General features: G+C 39.9%; 2 protein-coding genes across 2 annotated transcripts in view; both read left to right on the top strand.

Moving 5' to 3' along the window:
- The first annotated feature begins 117 nt into the window (after nucleotides 1–117).
- utp15 (UTP15 small subunit processome component) lies at nucleotides 118–6,986 on the top strand. The gene is made up of 12 exons (XM_088419502.1): nucleotides 118–271; nucleotides 665–772; nucleotides 895–987; nucleotides 1,093–1,277; nucleotides 1,478–1,656; nucleotides 1,765–1,890; nucleotides 3,947–4,082; nucleotides 4,179–4,263; nucleotides 4,798–4,953; nucleotides 5,781–5,882; nucleotides 5,980–6,113; nucleotides 6,470–6,986. Exons 2-12 carry the CDS (start codon nucleotides 683–685, stop codon nucleotides 6,768–6,770), a joined length of 1,587 nt encoding a protein of 528 aa, XP_088275628.1. The 5' UTR covers nucleotides 118–271; nucleotides 665–682; the 3' UTR covers nucleotides 6,771–6,986.
- A 3,252-nt stretch (nucleotides 6,987–10,238) lies between these two features.
- arhgef28a (Rho guanine nucleotide exchange factor 28a) overlaps nucleotides 10,239–15,612 on the top strand; it is a 51,157-nt gene continuing 45,783 nt past the window's right edge. The window contains exons 1-2 of the mRNA XM_088417262.1: nucleotides 10,239–10,404; nucleotides 11,048–11,093. Coding sequence (XP_088273388.1) covers nucleotides 11,061–11,093 — 33 coding nt within the window. The 5' untranslated portion in view covers nucleotides 10,239–10,404; nucleotides 11,048–11,060. The remainder of the gene's footprint in view (nucleotides 10,405–11,047; nucleotides 11,094–15,612) is intronic.

A 15,612-nucleotide genomic window follows, 5' to 3' on the forward strand; every position in this document is an offset into this window, starting at 1 on the left:
AATAACTTGGCATAGTTGTTCATTTAAAAATACATACTTTGTATTACTCCATTCCCAAAATAAATAAATAAATAAATAAATAAATAAAATAACGGAAGTGGATGATACTGTGTCACAATCATGGCGGCCTCCTTGGCAGCTTGTGGCAACGTGATGAATTGTTGTGATGCCTAGCTTTTGGGAACCTCTGTATTAACGACGTTTACACTCTGTCATTTTAAAGATCTTTCTTTAAGGATTATTTACATTCGCCAGATTTGTATTTTAAAAGGTAAGACTACCCAGGCGGTGATGTATTAACTTATGTAAACGTGCTAGTGCGCTAACTGGACAACTATGCGCACGTTGGTTGTCGCCCTGTACTTTATTTTCAAATTTATATTGTCATACTTGTTTCGAGAGCTTTATTTTAACATATTCTGTTCGATACGCCTATCTCATAGAACCGGTGGCGCTGCACAGCCCTGCCATGCATTATTGTCAAACAAGATAGACAAACGTTTCTTAGACATGTTATCAGAGTGGTTGTTAGAGAGTATTGCTATCATTTTCATATAAGGCACAATCCAACTCACTAGATGATATAGAAAGGCTGCTTCATATTTGATTACCGCCATCCTATGTTAAATATACTTTACTTAGCAGGGTATTTTCTCATTAAAAGGAACCGCGCGCACGCAGAATGGCTTCATTTAAACCCACACAAATTCCAGTTTATCCTAAACTTGGAGAGAGAGTCACACAGGATACTTTGTATTGGAAAAACTATAAGGTGAGTCTTTCCAGTTCTGGTAAAATAAACATAGTAATACTGTATAATGAACTTGCTCTGTATTTACGTATGTCCATATGCTTGTCAATTGTGATGCTGTAGTTCTATTTCTCCTGCAACAGGCTCCAGTCCAGATAAAAGAATTTGGATCAGTCACAAATATTGACTTCTCTCCCTTGGCCCCGCATAACTTTGCTGTGACAGCATTCACACGGGTAAAAAAGCTTGATGTTTTACAAAATTCACATAACTTACAATTTTACAATACCATCCTACGTAACATGAAGTTACATGTTTCTACCTTGCCTTTTCCCTTTTAGATACACATTTACAGCTCATTCTCCCAGGAACCCGTGAAGACGTTCACGCGATTTAAGGACACTGCATATTGCGGAAGGTTCCGTTCAGATGGTCAACTCCTTGTGGCAGGATGTGAGGATTCTGTTGTGCAACTGTTTGACGTCAGCGGCAAAGTTCCGCTCAGGAAATTCAGAGGACACACAAAGTAGGAAATGCACTTGTTTAAAATATTTTCATAATTATAAATTGCCTGAGATTTAAAAGTGAAATGATGAACTCTTGAGTGATCCATCGACTGAACTGAATGTTGATCTCAAGTCTCTGATAGAATTTGCAAACGTACAAGCTCGTTGATGACAGTCTAGAGATGGACATCTTATTCTTTTGTCATTAAAATCCACTCAGGGCTGTACACGTGACAGACTTCACCTCGGATCGGTACCAAATTGTCACAGGCTCGGACGACTACACCTGCCGAATTTGGGACATCCCTAATGCGACAGAGCTCACCACTTACCAAGAACACACAGATTATATTCGCTGTGGCGTCACTAGCAAACTCAACAGAGATCTCTTTATTACAGGTGATTAAATCGTAATGGTGACAAAGTACAGCACGGTGACAGGTGCCAAATGTGACTTTCGGTTTTTTTTTGTTTGTTTGTTTGTTTGTTTTTTTTACTCTCCCTCAGGATCGTATGACCACAAACTTAAACTGTTTGATGCCAGAGTTGATGAGTCTGTAATGACCATGGATCATGGCCAGCCAGTGGAAAGTGTGCTGCTTTACCCTTCTGAGGGACTCCTCGTCTCAGCAGGTACAGTGAATTTCCGGTGAATGATTGATTAATTGCATTTGCAATATAATCACAATGTGATCAATCGCTATTTACAAAAGGCAAATGCTGCAGTTTAAATGATCAGCCGGAATTGGTCAGACAGGCGCAGACGTTAATTTTTGTAAGTCAAATCCACTCAGAGGGTTCAATGTCTTGTGTAACCTTCAGTCGAATATCTAACTTGATCGTTCTTTTTTTTTTTTTTTTTTTTGACCGTGCTCCAGTCATGATATGCGCATGTAGATGTGGGGATACTGTGTTCTCAAGTATAGCTAATGTATGGATAATACATATGAGTGTCTCTTGTCGTGTGAAAAAAAACAGTTGTCTGATGTTTGCCGCACGCGTAGAATAAAACTAGAGAAAAAAAGTGTTGGATGTGTGTCTAATGTTTGCGCACAGATTCCCCGGTCAAATGATTTGAAATTGAAGATGCCCTGTATGTGGCCATGTGTGGCATTGTCCAATTTCATGAATGAAAATCAAGTTCTGAAACAAAAAGAAAGTGGAAAATCTGGTTTTGGAAAAAGACCATATAAAAAGGTGTAATCTTACTTTTGCTACACTTAAGAATGTGTGATTTTACTGATTGTAAATGTATTTATTTTTTTTAAATATAGGCTATGTGCATTGTTTTTAAGAAGTGATGTAGAGAAGTTCCGTTTTTAAGAAATGGTAAAGCCATCGATTTATATGCATCACCGTTATACTTTGCAATTTAGGTTGCTTCCTTACTGATGTACAAGATGTTGCTCATACAGTAATATGGTTATATCACACTTTGTGTGGCAGTTATGGTGCTTGCAAATGCTTACAAAATTACAATCACAAGTATTTAGTAAGTTAAACATGCAATTGTAGTAAAGGAAAATATGTACAGTCGGCCCCCGGTTTACGAACACCCTGGTTTACAAACAATTCGACTTACGAGCGTGGACCACAGAGATTTTTGTCCCCCATTTACGAGCAAACCTTTCGTCTTACGAACAATCCGATATGCCGGCCATTGTGTATGCAAATATATTTTCGCTTAGCTGCGTCAACAAAATCAGCAGTTGACGCTTGTGACAGTAACGTGAACGCTATTGCTCTTACAACGTCACAGTCACTGTCTCAGTCACGGTGTCAGTCACGGAGATGCCAATATGCTATTGGTCGATTTAAGGTCACCCGGTCTCACTCACGGAGATGCTATTGGCCGGCGTCACGTCAATCACAGAAATGCCGATATGCTATTGGCCGAACGCCTTTATCTAGCTTGATGGCACAGCTGGTCGGGATGGAAGGAAGGAGAGAAAATGAGTGAAAAACGGAAGGAAGGAATGTTGTGAAGACTTTGCAAACTGTATCTGTTAGACATAGCTTCTAAAATAGGTAGTAGCGGTAAAGGAAGAAGTAAGAGGATGATGTTTTAGCATCTCCGTGACTGACACCGTGACTGAAACAGTGACATTGTAAGAGCAATAGCATATCAGCGTAACTGTGTTAAATTTGCGGGTTGGTCTCTGCTCCCCTCCGCCTCCACGTAGCTCAAGTCACATTGCTCCAACGGTAAACGTCATTTTTCCTTTGTATATGTTATTTAATTTAACTGTACAGTAGATTATGTTACTCATTTTTAGCATGTGTATAAAGTCGTGATGTTTTTACTTAAGGATTTTGCATGCGTTGCACGCATTCACGAATTAACATAGGTTTGGATTGCCCGTCATACGAGCAGTTCGAGTTACGAGCGTAGCCGCTGAACGGATTAAATTTGTAACCCGGGGGCCCACTGTATATCATTGATAATTGAGTTGATGTTGTGTATTGTAATAAAGAGGAATTAATTGCTTTTTGTTAAAAAAAAAAATCCCACCCAGTATTGCAATCATAATTGTTAGGAAAATTACAATTCAATTATTTTACATAACCATTCAGTCCTACAGTGACCCTACAGCATTCACAGAAGGGTAAAGGAGTGTTGGGGATCCTCAGTCAAGGTTTATACTGTAAGTGTTCAACTCCATAACCACACTTGCCTCTGGCCTTCCAGGAGGGCGCTATGTCAAAGTGTGGGATGTGCTGAAAGGTGGCCAGCCCCTGGTGTCACTGAGGAACCACCACAAAACTGTCACCTGTGTATGTCTGAGCAGCAGTGGCCAAAGGCTGCTGTCAGCCTCATTGGACAGGTACTTAAAGTGCAACGTGTGCATGGCATACTTGTGATTTTAAGCCATAAATTTGGCTTTTTGTGCATTTGGATCTATTTTATTTCGTCTGTTCAGGCATGTGAAGGTGTACAACACAACCAACTACAAAGTGGTGCACAACTTTGACTATGCGACCTCCATTCTCAGTTTGGCTTTGGCTGTAAGGACATAACAACACTACTTCATCTTTAAAGGCTAAGTCAAGCCCCAAAAATCTTTACAATTTTATGTTCTGTGTCATCACTCGTCCAACCACTGCATTCTGGTTAATGTTGCATATGTGGAATGTGAATTAAATGGCAAAATCCTCATTTTTATTCATCTCGAGGGGTGGCCATTTTGCCACTTGTTGCCAAGTGAAAATCATCACAGTTGCTCAGGTTGCAGTTAAATACCAATCATGGCTCACTTGTTTTCTGTGCGGGCATGTCTCATTCATAAACAGAGTTGAAACGGAGTGAACCAGAGTGACAGAGTTGCCAACTGTAACACCATTTTCTGTCAACAGCAAGTGGTAAAATGGCCACCACCATTAATCATAATACCATGTTTAGACTAGTGTGGCTCAATAGAACATAATCTTTTCAAGAAAATTGGGCTGACTTTCTTTTTATTCACACCTGTGCAACTCATCTTAAACATACCAGTGATCTTTTACTCTTTCTTTTTTTTTTTTTTTCGTCTTTCTTTGCAGCCAGATGATGAGACAATTGCTGTAGGTATGACCAATGGTATCCTGAGCATCAAACGCAGGAAAAATCCAGAGGAAGCGACTGAACTGTCTGGTCAAAGAAGACGACGACAGACATATCGTGTGTTTGTAAAAGGAAAGAATTACACCCCTAAACAAGTAAGCTTTATTGCTTTTGTTGTGCCTTTGTCTTTATTTGTGATGGTTTAACTAGAGAAGCAGTAAGTATATGGTTTTGAAACATGGGGTTGATGCAGGGACAACATGATCTGTATGAAGAAATACACAATACTACCATAAGTATTTGCTCACCTGCTGTGACTCACATATCAACTTACAGTATTTCTCTGAGTCAAGTTTTTTTTCCCCTCATTTTCAACCTCCATATTACTCATAACGGCATAACTCAAAACAGACCATTTTTCGCCACATAGTCTGAATAACGTTATGTTATGACAGTAATATGTTACTTACAAGACTAAAAATGATTATGTATACCTGTAATTTGATATAGTATGCAACCTTTTTAGAGCGTTTGCACACAACCTAGCAAAAATTTACTTTCATCAAGTGCATTAATTCAAGTGTGACTTCTTTGCACTATGGAGTCTCAGCAGCTGCTGACCCCTCTCCGTCGGTTTATATGGCCTACCACGTTGTGGCTGAGTTGCTGTTGTTCCCAAATGTCCATTTTCTCATATTAAAGCTGGACAGTTGACCCTTGTTGCACAGATGGCATCCTAGGACAGTTACCCACTGGAATTCACTGCGCTCCAGAGAGCAGCCCATTCTTTTACAAATATTTGTAGAAACAGTCTGCATGCCTAGTTGCTTGATTTTACACACCTATGGCCTGGCCACATAATTAGGATACGTGATTCTGATCATTTGGTTGGATGAGCAAATAATTTTGGTAATATAGTGTTTTTGACTTGCTGTCGACATGGGCTACTAATGAGTTTGTTGGTCTTTATTTTTCCCCTCAGGATGATTATCTTGTTAGTAAGCCTGTGAAACAACATTTGGAAAAATATGACAAAGAGCTGAAGAAATTTAATGTTTCCAAGGCTTTGGATAGAGCTATGGAGGTATTTTCAAACCAATGTCTTTCCATCACTCACCATTACTCTGTAATTGATTCAAAAACATGGAAATTTACGAATACAATTTTTGCTTGTTTTGCAGTCATGGATTAGACTAAAGAAGCCGGAAGTTCCAGTCGCTGTCATAAAGGAGTTGGATCGAAGAGGAACTCTTAAAAATGCTTTAGCAGGACGAAATGAACAGGAACTGTCTCGGTTACTTAACTTTTTAATTGGGTGAGACTTTGATCACTTGGCATGGTCACTTTACTACATGTAGACATACCATTTGTATTTGCCAACTATAGGGGCTGTTCAAAATGGAACCCGATGAAGATGAAACTCAAATAAAGATGATCAGTATACATTCTTGATTTTACGCAAATAATTCTTTAAGGTTAAAATACACATTGGAATTTTAACATGGTTGTGTTAACTCTGTCACACTAATGTGCTCTAAGTGATACATTTTTATCCGCTGAATCGATTGAAAATACTGTCTTCTAGAACTTTGTGTTGGCAGCAGCTATAATCAAAGAAGTCCCTATGAGTATAAATTAGGAATGATCACTTAATTTCTTCATCTGCTCCAGGAACCTGGTTGACCCCAGGTTTGCCCCTGTCCTCGTCGTAGCAGCAGAGCTGATTCTGGATATTTATCAGTCAGTCATTGGGCAGTCGCCAATCGTGGATCGCCAGCTTTTGCGTCTTCAGGATCTGCTGGAGAGAGAAATTGACTACCAGCAAGAGCTCCTGGAAGTGCTGGGTATGTTGGACACTGTGTTCGCCTCCCGCCTCCCAAGGAAGGAGGTGCCGTGCCCAGGCGCTGACAGGTCCAATGGTCTGGCTGAGGGAGAGGCAAGTGTCTCACAGCCGCAGGTCCAGGTCACCTGATGGACTCTAGGATGGAAAACAATCCTTAATGAGTTCTATTTAACATCCCATGGGCCTCAACTTGCCACACATGATAAGGCAACATCATGCATCAGGAAAAATCATGGATCCATCAGATATCAGCTTGGTTCATATTTTAGGATACCCTTTCAAACACTCAACAATTGATAAAATGTGTATCTCTGAATAAACGTAAGGTTTTTTTTTTTTTTTTTTTTTAAGTAAATAACCAGGCCGCTAAAAAAATGGATCTGTGACATTTGCGGCTGTCAGTGGCAGTGAATTAGTAATGTATTTTAATTATACTTCAAATGTTAATGTTTCAGTGTGCATTTGCCAATGACCGTGGGATGTTTTCGTATTGTATACATTGACAAACGTTTAATAAAAAAAACAAATATTCTTTTATAATATTGAAACTTGCTCAGCATCAGTGTGATGTAGATGCTGTGACAAAAATATTTTTCAAGTGGCATTGAGCATTGACCTCCCTCTCTAAAAGAGCTACCTTGCAAAATTCCATTAGCTCATGCCTACTTACCTGCTGATTCCCTGGATGTTTGTAAATGCAATTCTTAAAGCCCCTGATCTCCAAAAATACATTCAGTAACGTTATGAAACCTTCACAAATCGACACGCATATACTGTAGAGTTCACATTAAAAGGCTAACACTCCTGTTCAAATAGTAGGTTTTTATTATTGAAATAAATGAGCCAAAGGGATAAAATTATTACCATCAATGTATTCTGTGCTCTAGTTTGACATTTTTTGAACATACTGAATGTGTAGACACCTTTTGGATTACAGTGGGTCCCCGGTTTACGAACCCCCGTCGTACGTATTTTTCATCTTACGACGTGGACCGTGGCGTTTTTTTGTCCCCCTCTTACGCAAAAACCTTTCGTCTTACGAACCATCCAAAATGCCGGTCAGTGTGTCCGCATTATTTTTTTCGTTTTGCTGCATCAACAAAGACAACTTTTCTCGCATGTCATAGAAACGCCGATATGCTATTGGTCGATTAAGGCAGTCACGGAGATGCCGATATGCTATTGGCCGGCGTCACGTCAATCACAGAAATGCCGATATGCTATTGGCCGAACTCCCTCACCTTGCTTGATGGCAAGAGCTGGTCTGCGTGTTATGAAGACTTTGCAAACTTTTGTCTGTTACATATGGGTTCTAAAATTGCAAGTGGCGGTAAAGTAGGAAGTAAGAGGTTGATGACAATAGAAACTGTTGGAACTTTCACATTTGTTCGTATTTTTGATTGCGGGCCCAATTGAATCATAGTATATTGTTTACATACCTTTGTGAAAGATTCCTGCGCGTTCGGGTATGAGCCGGGATAAACACACATGCACACGTTCATTGCGTCAACAGCACTTCGAAGATTTATTATTTCCAAATTGTCTAATGCAGTTTACAAGCCAATTGTCCAAAACAGAGATCTCTGGATCATTCCCGTGTCATGGTGAGAATGATGCCGGTTCCTCATTCGCCCTCCTCTTTTATATTTGCCGCTCCACTGAATGGGGGTTGTCGCCCGTCTCTGTCATCATGTTGGGTTGTTTCCTGTCCTCTTCTGCCCCTTTCGGTTGGAGGATTCCAGTCCAAACGTTTCAGCAACTGTGTCGATGCTTTTGAACATACTCAAGTACACATTAGAAACATTCTTCTTTTTACACCATTATATAGCCCTGACTTTTATTGTTACATTAATCTGATCTTTTAACTCCTACATCGTAAGGTACAATATTTCAGTATTTTTATTGTTTGCGCCCGTGTGTGTGTGTGTGTGTGTGTGTGTGTGTGTGTGTGTGTGTGTGTGTGTGTGTGTGTGCGCCCCGAACGTCCCAGACCTCTCGACGCCAATCACATCTGTGTGTTCGAGGTTGAGCATCAAACAATGCGTTCTGGAGGACTTTACCCCCACTCCTATATTCTATGGCGCCCGTCTCTTTTGTTATTGCCGCGAGTAAGTCCCTGACTGTCTTGTCCTCAATACGTATTATAATTTGTGCCCTATTGATACTAAGTGTCTTTGTTTTACTGATTGTATCACAAAGACAAATGATTGCATTAGGTGTTGACCTCCCGGGCTGGCTCTACAGAAAGTTGCTCTGAATTTTACTTGCCAATCAACCTATGTGAAACTACATTCCTTCAAAACGAAGCAGGAGATAATAAAACAATACGAGGGAGGTGCACACATAGTTAACCTTGCAAGTGAGTATGGCCATAACCGCTCGACAATCGGTACAACTCTCAAGATCAAGGAAGCCTTTAAAGCAAGCAAGTGTTCTAAGGGCATGACTTTCCTTGCCAGGGGACGAACCTCGGTCAACAACAAAATGGAGAGGCTTCTATTATGGATTAAAGAGAAGGAACGCGCCGGTAATTTGTTCTCGTTTGAAAAAAGTTCTCGTTTAAAAATAAGTTCTCGTTTAAAAAAGTTCTCGTTTAAACAAAAAAGTCATTGTTTAAAAAAAGTTCTCATTTGAAAAAAGTTCTCGTTTAAGAAGAAAAAAAATTCTGCTGGTTCGTCTCTGCTCCCCTCCGCCTTCACCCACCACCAGCTCAAGTCACGTTGCCCCAAAGGTAAATGTCTTTTTTCCTTTGTATATTTATGTTAATTAACTGTACAGTAGATTATGTTACTAATTTTTAATATGTGTCGTAATATAAGTCGTGATGTTTTTACCTAAGGTTTTTGCACGCATTGCACGCATTCACTAATTAACATAGGTTTGGATTGCCCATCATAAGGCAAATTTGAGTCACGAGTCTAGCTGCTGAATGGATTAAGGTCGTAACACGGGGGCCCACTGTACATTTGCACTGCATTCCATTTTACTTGTGCTTTAAGATATGACTACAAAATAGCTGAAAAAGCCCACTTGAACATCTGAAGTTTTTTAGGGGTAAATTAGTATCACTTGGTGGCAGCGTGTGTGTGCAGACTCCCACTTAAGATTTTGAAACGGACTGGTCAATTCTGAACACTTAAAATTATGGTTACCTTGGTTGCATCAGACCTTGAAAAAAAATGTTCCTTACGTGTGTGTGTGTGTGTGTGTGTGTGTGTGTGTGTGTGTACAGGGGGCATGAGTATCTACTTTTATCCATTTACTGCAATTCCCCAATAAATTACAATCTAAATGCTATAAGTGCATTAAAGCAACATGTGATATCCCTAGCACAAGATTTCAATGAGAGGAAAAAAAATAACAGATTGAAAAATATTTAAAATGTGACGTCACATCTCAATAGTAAACAAGCCAAATGGACGTCTGTGATACCTGCAGTATCACCCTTTTTGCTTTAGAGGTCACTATTACCCACACAATTTCTTTGTAATATAGTCGACAAGCCGAGGAAGCTTGTCCGAGGTTTTGTAGAGAGAAAAAAAAGGGTTACGCACTTGCCGGGCTGGCTGTGCTCTGTGTAGTAGCGTCACCCGTCACTCTCCCATTAAAAAAGCAGCCACGCCGAGTAAACCTGAAGTTATTTACACCGCCACATCAATTATTAACTGTTTGAAAAGGAATGGAGCCAATGCAGGCTTATAAGGTGTTTCTGTGAAGTGACTGTTGGTTTTCCTCGCGGTATTTTGGTCTCGCGCCCGCAAAGGTAAGTACATGAACATTTTTTGAATGTTATTTTTCAGAAAACCTACTGTTGTTTTCATAAGGTTGCTTAGGTAAACGAAAGTGAAATACGTTATCAACAGACGAGTCACTAAAGATTATGTTTTTGGCTCTTACTACTAATAAAATATTGAAAGTGCTAAGTAGTGAGTCTCTCACCGCAGGTTAATAGCCTGAGAAAAATGCATGTCGTTTTGGACTTTATATGGTATTTTTTTTTAGCTGTGCTGTAAGGTGAAATAGAGTCCAATTGTGCAAAGATGACAAAGCTCTCCATTCTGACTAAAACAGGTCTTAACCTTGCAGCACTGAAATGTAATAATTTTTCCCAGATTTTATAGCACTATTGTGCACGCGAACACAATGCATTTGACTATTGAGCCTACTTATTAAAATACTTTCATGGAGAAGCATGTACACTTGGACAAAAAGTCTAATACTTAAGATAACTCACTTTCATTAAAAGATCGTCTTTTCAATTAGACTCTACCTCTTGAATCTACCTCTAACAGATTATATTTGCCAAACCAATTTAAAAGCTGAGGAGACAGACTTAATAAAATAAGGTGACCATTATCACTTATCCCCTGTTCTTAGTTCCCTTTTTAACTGCCGTTTTCTTCCAGTAGGTGCAAAAAGATGGAGTTGAGCAGAAGGAAAGTACCCCTATATGTGAGTAATTTGTGCCCCAAATTGAAGTCATGATTTCAATTTTTGGATTTTGAATATTAAAAGTGGAAAACAAAAATAAAGCCAGAGACTATACTACTTGATCTAAATTACTGGGGGGGGGGGGGGGGGGGGGGGGGGGGGGGGCTTCATCAGTCTTTCAATGAGTCATGTGAGTCTTTTGATTTGTAGTTTTGCTGGGAAAATAGCCATCAGTCAATGCCACAATGAATAGAAGCTTGGCATTGTGTATATCCAACTGGTAAATCAGTAACCATAAGCTTCATTCTCAATTTGTTTTTTATTTGTACTTTAATTACTCACAGGTAGACAGGAACCTTTATTTGCCACAAATTTGATGTATCAGTATCCTTTTAAATCCTTTAGTTGATGAGTTCAGAGTAAATATTTTGTACCTTTCAGCTTGCTTAGACCCGGCAGTGAATGCAAACGTAAGGATCAAAGAGATGGTATACTGTGTTTCTTAGGCTATATTCACTCTAGTCAATCCTTTTTAACACTTATTCATGTTGCTTTCTTTGTCACATTGAGGTCACTGCAAGGCTATGCAAACAAATAACTCATCCTTTTTATAATTGAAGGATACACTGCTTGTTTTCTCTGTCGGATCCTTGTAACATTGTTGTCATTGACAATCTGTCTTTGTCCCACGTTTCAAAAACATCAACGTTACGTACAATGATGACTCGAAAATGATTTTTCGTCTATATCAGGAATTGACTGGCGACCAGTCCAGGGTGTACCTTGCATCTCGCCAAAAGTCAACCTGGATATTATCCAGTTTGTCTGTGATGGTTTGAGGACAATCTAAATGAAAACCGTATAGTATAAATTGATATTGGCTTCTAGTGCAAAGCTGATTTATTTATTTTTTTTGTATATAGAGATGACCAAAAAAATGAACATGAATGAATATAAAAATGGCTATGTTAAGAAGTCTTCAAGAACTTCAGTTTGGGATGTTTAATTATCTTAATTGCATCTTAAATGCATGCTTTTAATTTGACAAGCCGTGCGCCATTCGGCTTGTCACGGTGCAGTAGTGAAAACAATATATTACCTAATAATGGCCAATGATACCGAATGATACCTAACAATATGTGCACAGCTGAGCCAAAATAAAGGTTGAGTTCAACTCGAAGACTGATGTGCTCTCTTACTCGAGCCCTCCTGTTGGTGGTCAATTGAATTCTGCTAAACAGCTCAGAGGGCGACTCCCCAACAAAGGATCCTTCAAACCGGATTAATTGATTGCCACTGAATGTGTCTTTAACGAAGGACTCATCATCTCACCCTCATCCTGATGTCCCGCAGCGACATGGGAAACAACACCACACATCTAAGCATCTGGAGGACGATGTCCTTTCCTACCAGCCATAAAGGTCTGCCCTTTCCTCCCACCCCAACCAGAAGGGTCATGAGGAGGAGAGAGGAGCAGCGACCACAGCAGATGGGGAACAAGCAGATACAAGTCTTTGATCTCAGAGCATTAGAGCTTCACCGAGTCCTCCATCCAGATGATTCATTAAGCACCGCCACAGCATTAAGGCAACTCGTCGAGTCATTGTCCAGGAGTGAAAGAGAGGATAGGATGAAAATAACTCAGCTCACCAACTGACTCGGGCAATATGAAACAAAACAATGTCGCCGCCAGGAGCTGCTTGAACACATTACGGCGTACCTTAAGGGAGAAGAGGAAGTTGATGACTACACTGCGACAAGCACGATGCTCCAGCCGAACAAATGCAGTCATCGCTTCATTTTTCTGCATACATTCACCCAAGAACATACAGTACTAAGGTGTGATTGGGTGCGTAAATGGTTGTTCTTTTCTGTGTGCCCTGCAATTGGCTGTAATTCCCACCTTTTACCTCAACCATGTCATTTGGAATGGTGACACCAGCAGTGATCCAACAACAACACCTCAGGCCAATCCAATCTCAGCCAGTGGTGACGGAGCAACTTCACAGCAATGTGGAATTTGTCCCCACACATCAGTTCCCGCAACATTCTAGTCAGCATGTTACTCTCTTTGGAGGGACATCAAGGGATGGAATTGAACTGCTTTTTGCATGTTAATCACTTACTTGTAAGCTACTCAAGTGCCACAGAGATGGGTTCATTGAGTATCTACAACAGTACAGGAAGCTAAACACGACTCTCAACCCCTACAACCTACAAGACTTAAACGTGTGGCTTCAAGGGAAAGCTCAGCAATTACGCCTTTCAAGTTCGACTAGTTCAACGCTATCAGATGCAGAAATCAACGAACGATGGGAAAGAGAAGATCTCAATCAAAAGTAAATGTCTCACCATTTCACAATGAGAAAGTGGTCAATTGTTCACATGTGGATCAGGAGGCCATGAATCTACTGGAAACAGAAACACAGTGTCTGTAAGTTGCTGGAGTAAGTCGATATGCTACCCCACTATTGACGAAGATTGGAGCCCCCAAGCTCAATAGTTCTACACATGCAGTACCCTATGGGACAACAAACACCTGCTGCAATATATTTGCTCTTCAGCAACGCGCTCACAATTATTATCGCAATTTCTTAATTACAGCCTGCTGTAGGACTCAGATGGAACTGTGCAGCTGATATGATACTCTTGGCTACTAGTACCGAACCCTTGTGCTTCCGAGGGCTCAGGTACCTGTTGGAAGAGTGGTTACGACAGTCGCTAGCCAGGAAGAATATATCAGAACAGCATAAGTTCTGGTCAGGGGCAAGATTTATAACAGAGCAGTTGCCTGATTGAACTTCTGCTCCTCCCGGAAGACACGAAAGACACTTGAATAATCTTTGTTTTTATATATTTGCAAGGCAAATGTGGCTGTGGCTGTTAAGAATTATTCAAGCACTTCAGTTTGGGACGTGTAATCATCTTATTTTGAAGTTCATGCTTTTAATTTGACAGGGTGCGCTGAATTTCTGTTTCCTATTTTCCGTTCTCTGTGTGTCTCATCGCAATGCATTAGTGAATCACAATATACAACTTAATAATGCCCAGTGTGACCGAGTCATACCTAGCCAAATAGCCACAATAAAGGTTGAGTTCAACTTGAAGGCCGATGTGCTCTCTTACCGGAGTCCCCCTGGTTTTGGTCAATAGAATTCTGCTAACTAGTTCAGAGGGCAAATCCCCAACAGGATATGTGTTTCCATATTTCACAAATATACATCCCTGTTTCTCATCTCATGTTTTTCTGACATTTAGTACCAAAACAAGGAATAATATGAATGAGAGAAAAAAGGAGACCAGTGGAAACACTGTGACTCCCACCTCTCTGACCACACAATGTTAATATTCCACAAACATCATCTTTTAAGGACATCCTTGTAACTGGAATTTTACCTTGCTTTCTGTTCTACAGCCTGTTTTTTTTTTTTTTTTTTTTTGGTCTGGTACCTCATTCCCTTCATATGTTTCTCAGAATGATCCATATACTATCTTCTATATTGAGGCCACTATTTGATGTCTGAAATTGAGTCAGAATGATGTTAGGTTAGTGTGAAGGAAATCATATATTAGGTTGTTATCATTATGTGCTTATTTCTTGTCTAGAATAGTGTGCATTGCTATCCATGTGTGCAGTCCGAGTTCAACTCGCCCCAGTCCTTAGATAAAGCTGTTGACGCAGGAAAGTGTGAGCTGGGACCTTGGCCTAGCTGTTGGCGGCGCCCGACTGGCTCTTTTTGTTATGTCTTGTAATGTGCAATGTTTTGCTGAATTAATAGGAACCAGGCAGGGGCGCTTGGGCGTTGAATTAGCGTTGGAGAACGTACGAGTTCATTCGTCCAAGCTTTTTCCCTATTCCATGGTATAGAAAAGTCAATCTTGGCTGGTCTGAGTTACTATTTTTGCTGCTTAGCAGCTAGGCTTGTCCTAGTCTTCTTTTAGAGATTTCTTTCACAGTTAGTCAGAGGTATCAGACAAATAACATAATATTGTCCCTTTCTCATTCTCTGCCTGAAAACATCTCTCATGTGTCTGTCGTGCCTTTTATTTTTATCGTTCAGTTGGAATTTTATGTAGACACCATTTTAGACAAAAATTTCTAATGGAAAATGCCTCTTCCAAAATGAATTAATAATAACAGTACACTATTGTAGCATTACATGCTAATGCTGCTCCACATGGTGCCTCAGTACTAAGGCACAAAAAAAATGGGTGAGTTGTGTAACATAGGAAGGTCAATTGATGCAAAAACTGTGCCAAACAAGTAATTATATATATATTAGATTAAAATAAAAAAGAAAATTGAAAATGATTGTTTAAAAAGTCTTCTATGTTGTGTGTCAAATTTAGAAAATATTTATTTTGACTTTAAAAAGTGAGTTGGTATTGAGCAATAGGATCAATCACATGCCACAAGTAGATGGACATTCATGCACATTCCTATTCACACCTTAATAGAATTCAGGACCCAGGGGTCCCCAACCTTTTTAACCCTGCTTTTGTCATGTGGGGTTTTCAAATATGATTGGTCATGTGGGGT

The sequence above is a fragment of the Hippichthys cyanospilos genome, chromosome 1 (genome assembly GCF_059441005.1).
Source record: "Hippichthys cyanospilos isolate Australia breed blue-spotted pipefish chromosome 1, RoL_Hcya_1.0, whole genome shotgun sequence".
Classification (NCBI taxonomy): Eukaryota; Metazoa; Chordata; class Actinopteri; order Syngnathiformes; family Syngnathidae; genus Hippichthys; species Hippichthys cyanospilos.

What these genes read in the sequence shown, in the direction of transcription:
- utp15 (XM_088419502.1), top strand. Translation starts at nt 683, where the DNA reads ATGGCTTCATTTAAACCCACACAAATTCCAGTTTATCCTAAACTTGGA. An exon ending in GGGACTCCTCGTCTCAGCAG is followed by an intron (nt 1,891 to 3,946) that starts GTACAGTGAATT and finishes CTGGCCTTCCAG; the next exon opens with GAGGGCGCTATGTCAAAGTG. An exon ending in AGAATTACACCCCTAAACAA is followed by an intron (nt 4,954 to 5,780) that starts GTAAGCTTTATT and finishes TTTTCCCCTCAG; the next exon opens with GATGATTATCTTGTTAGTAA.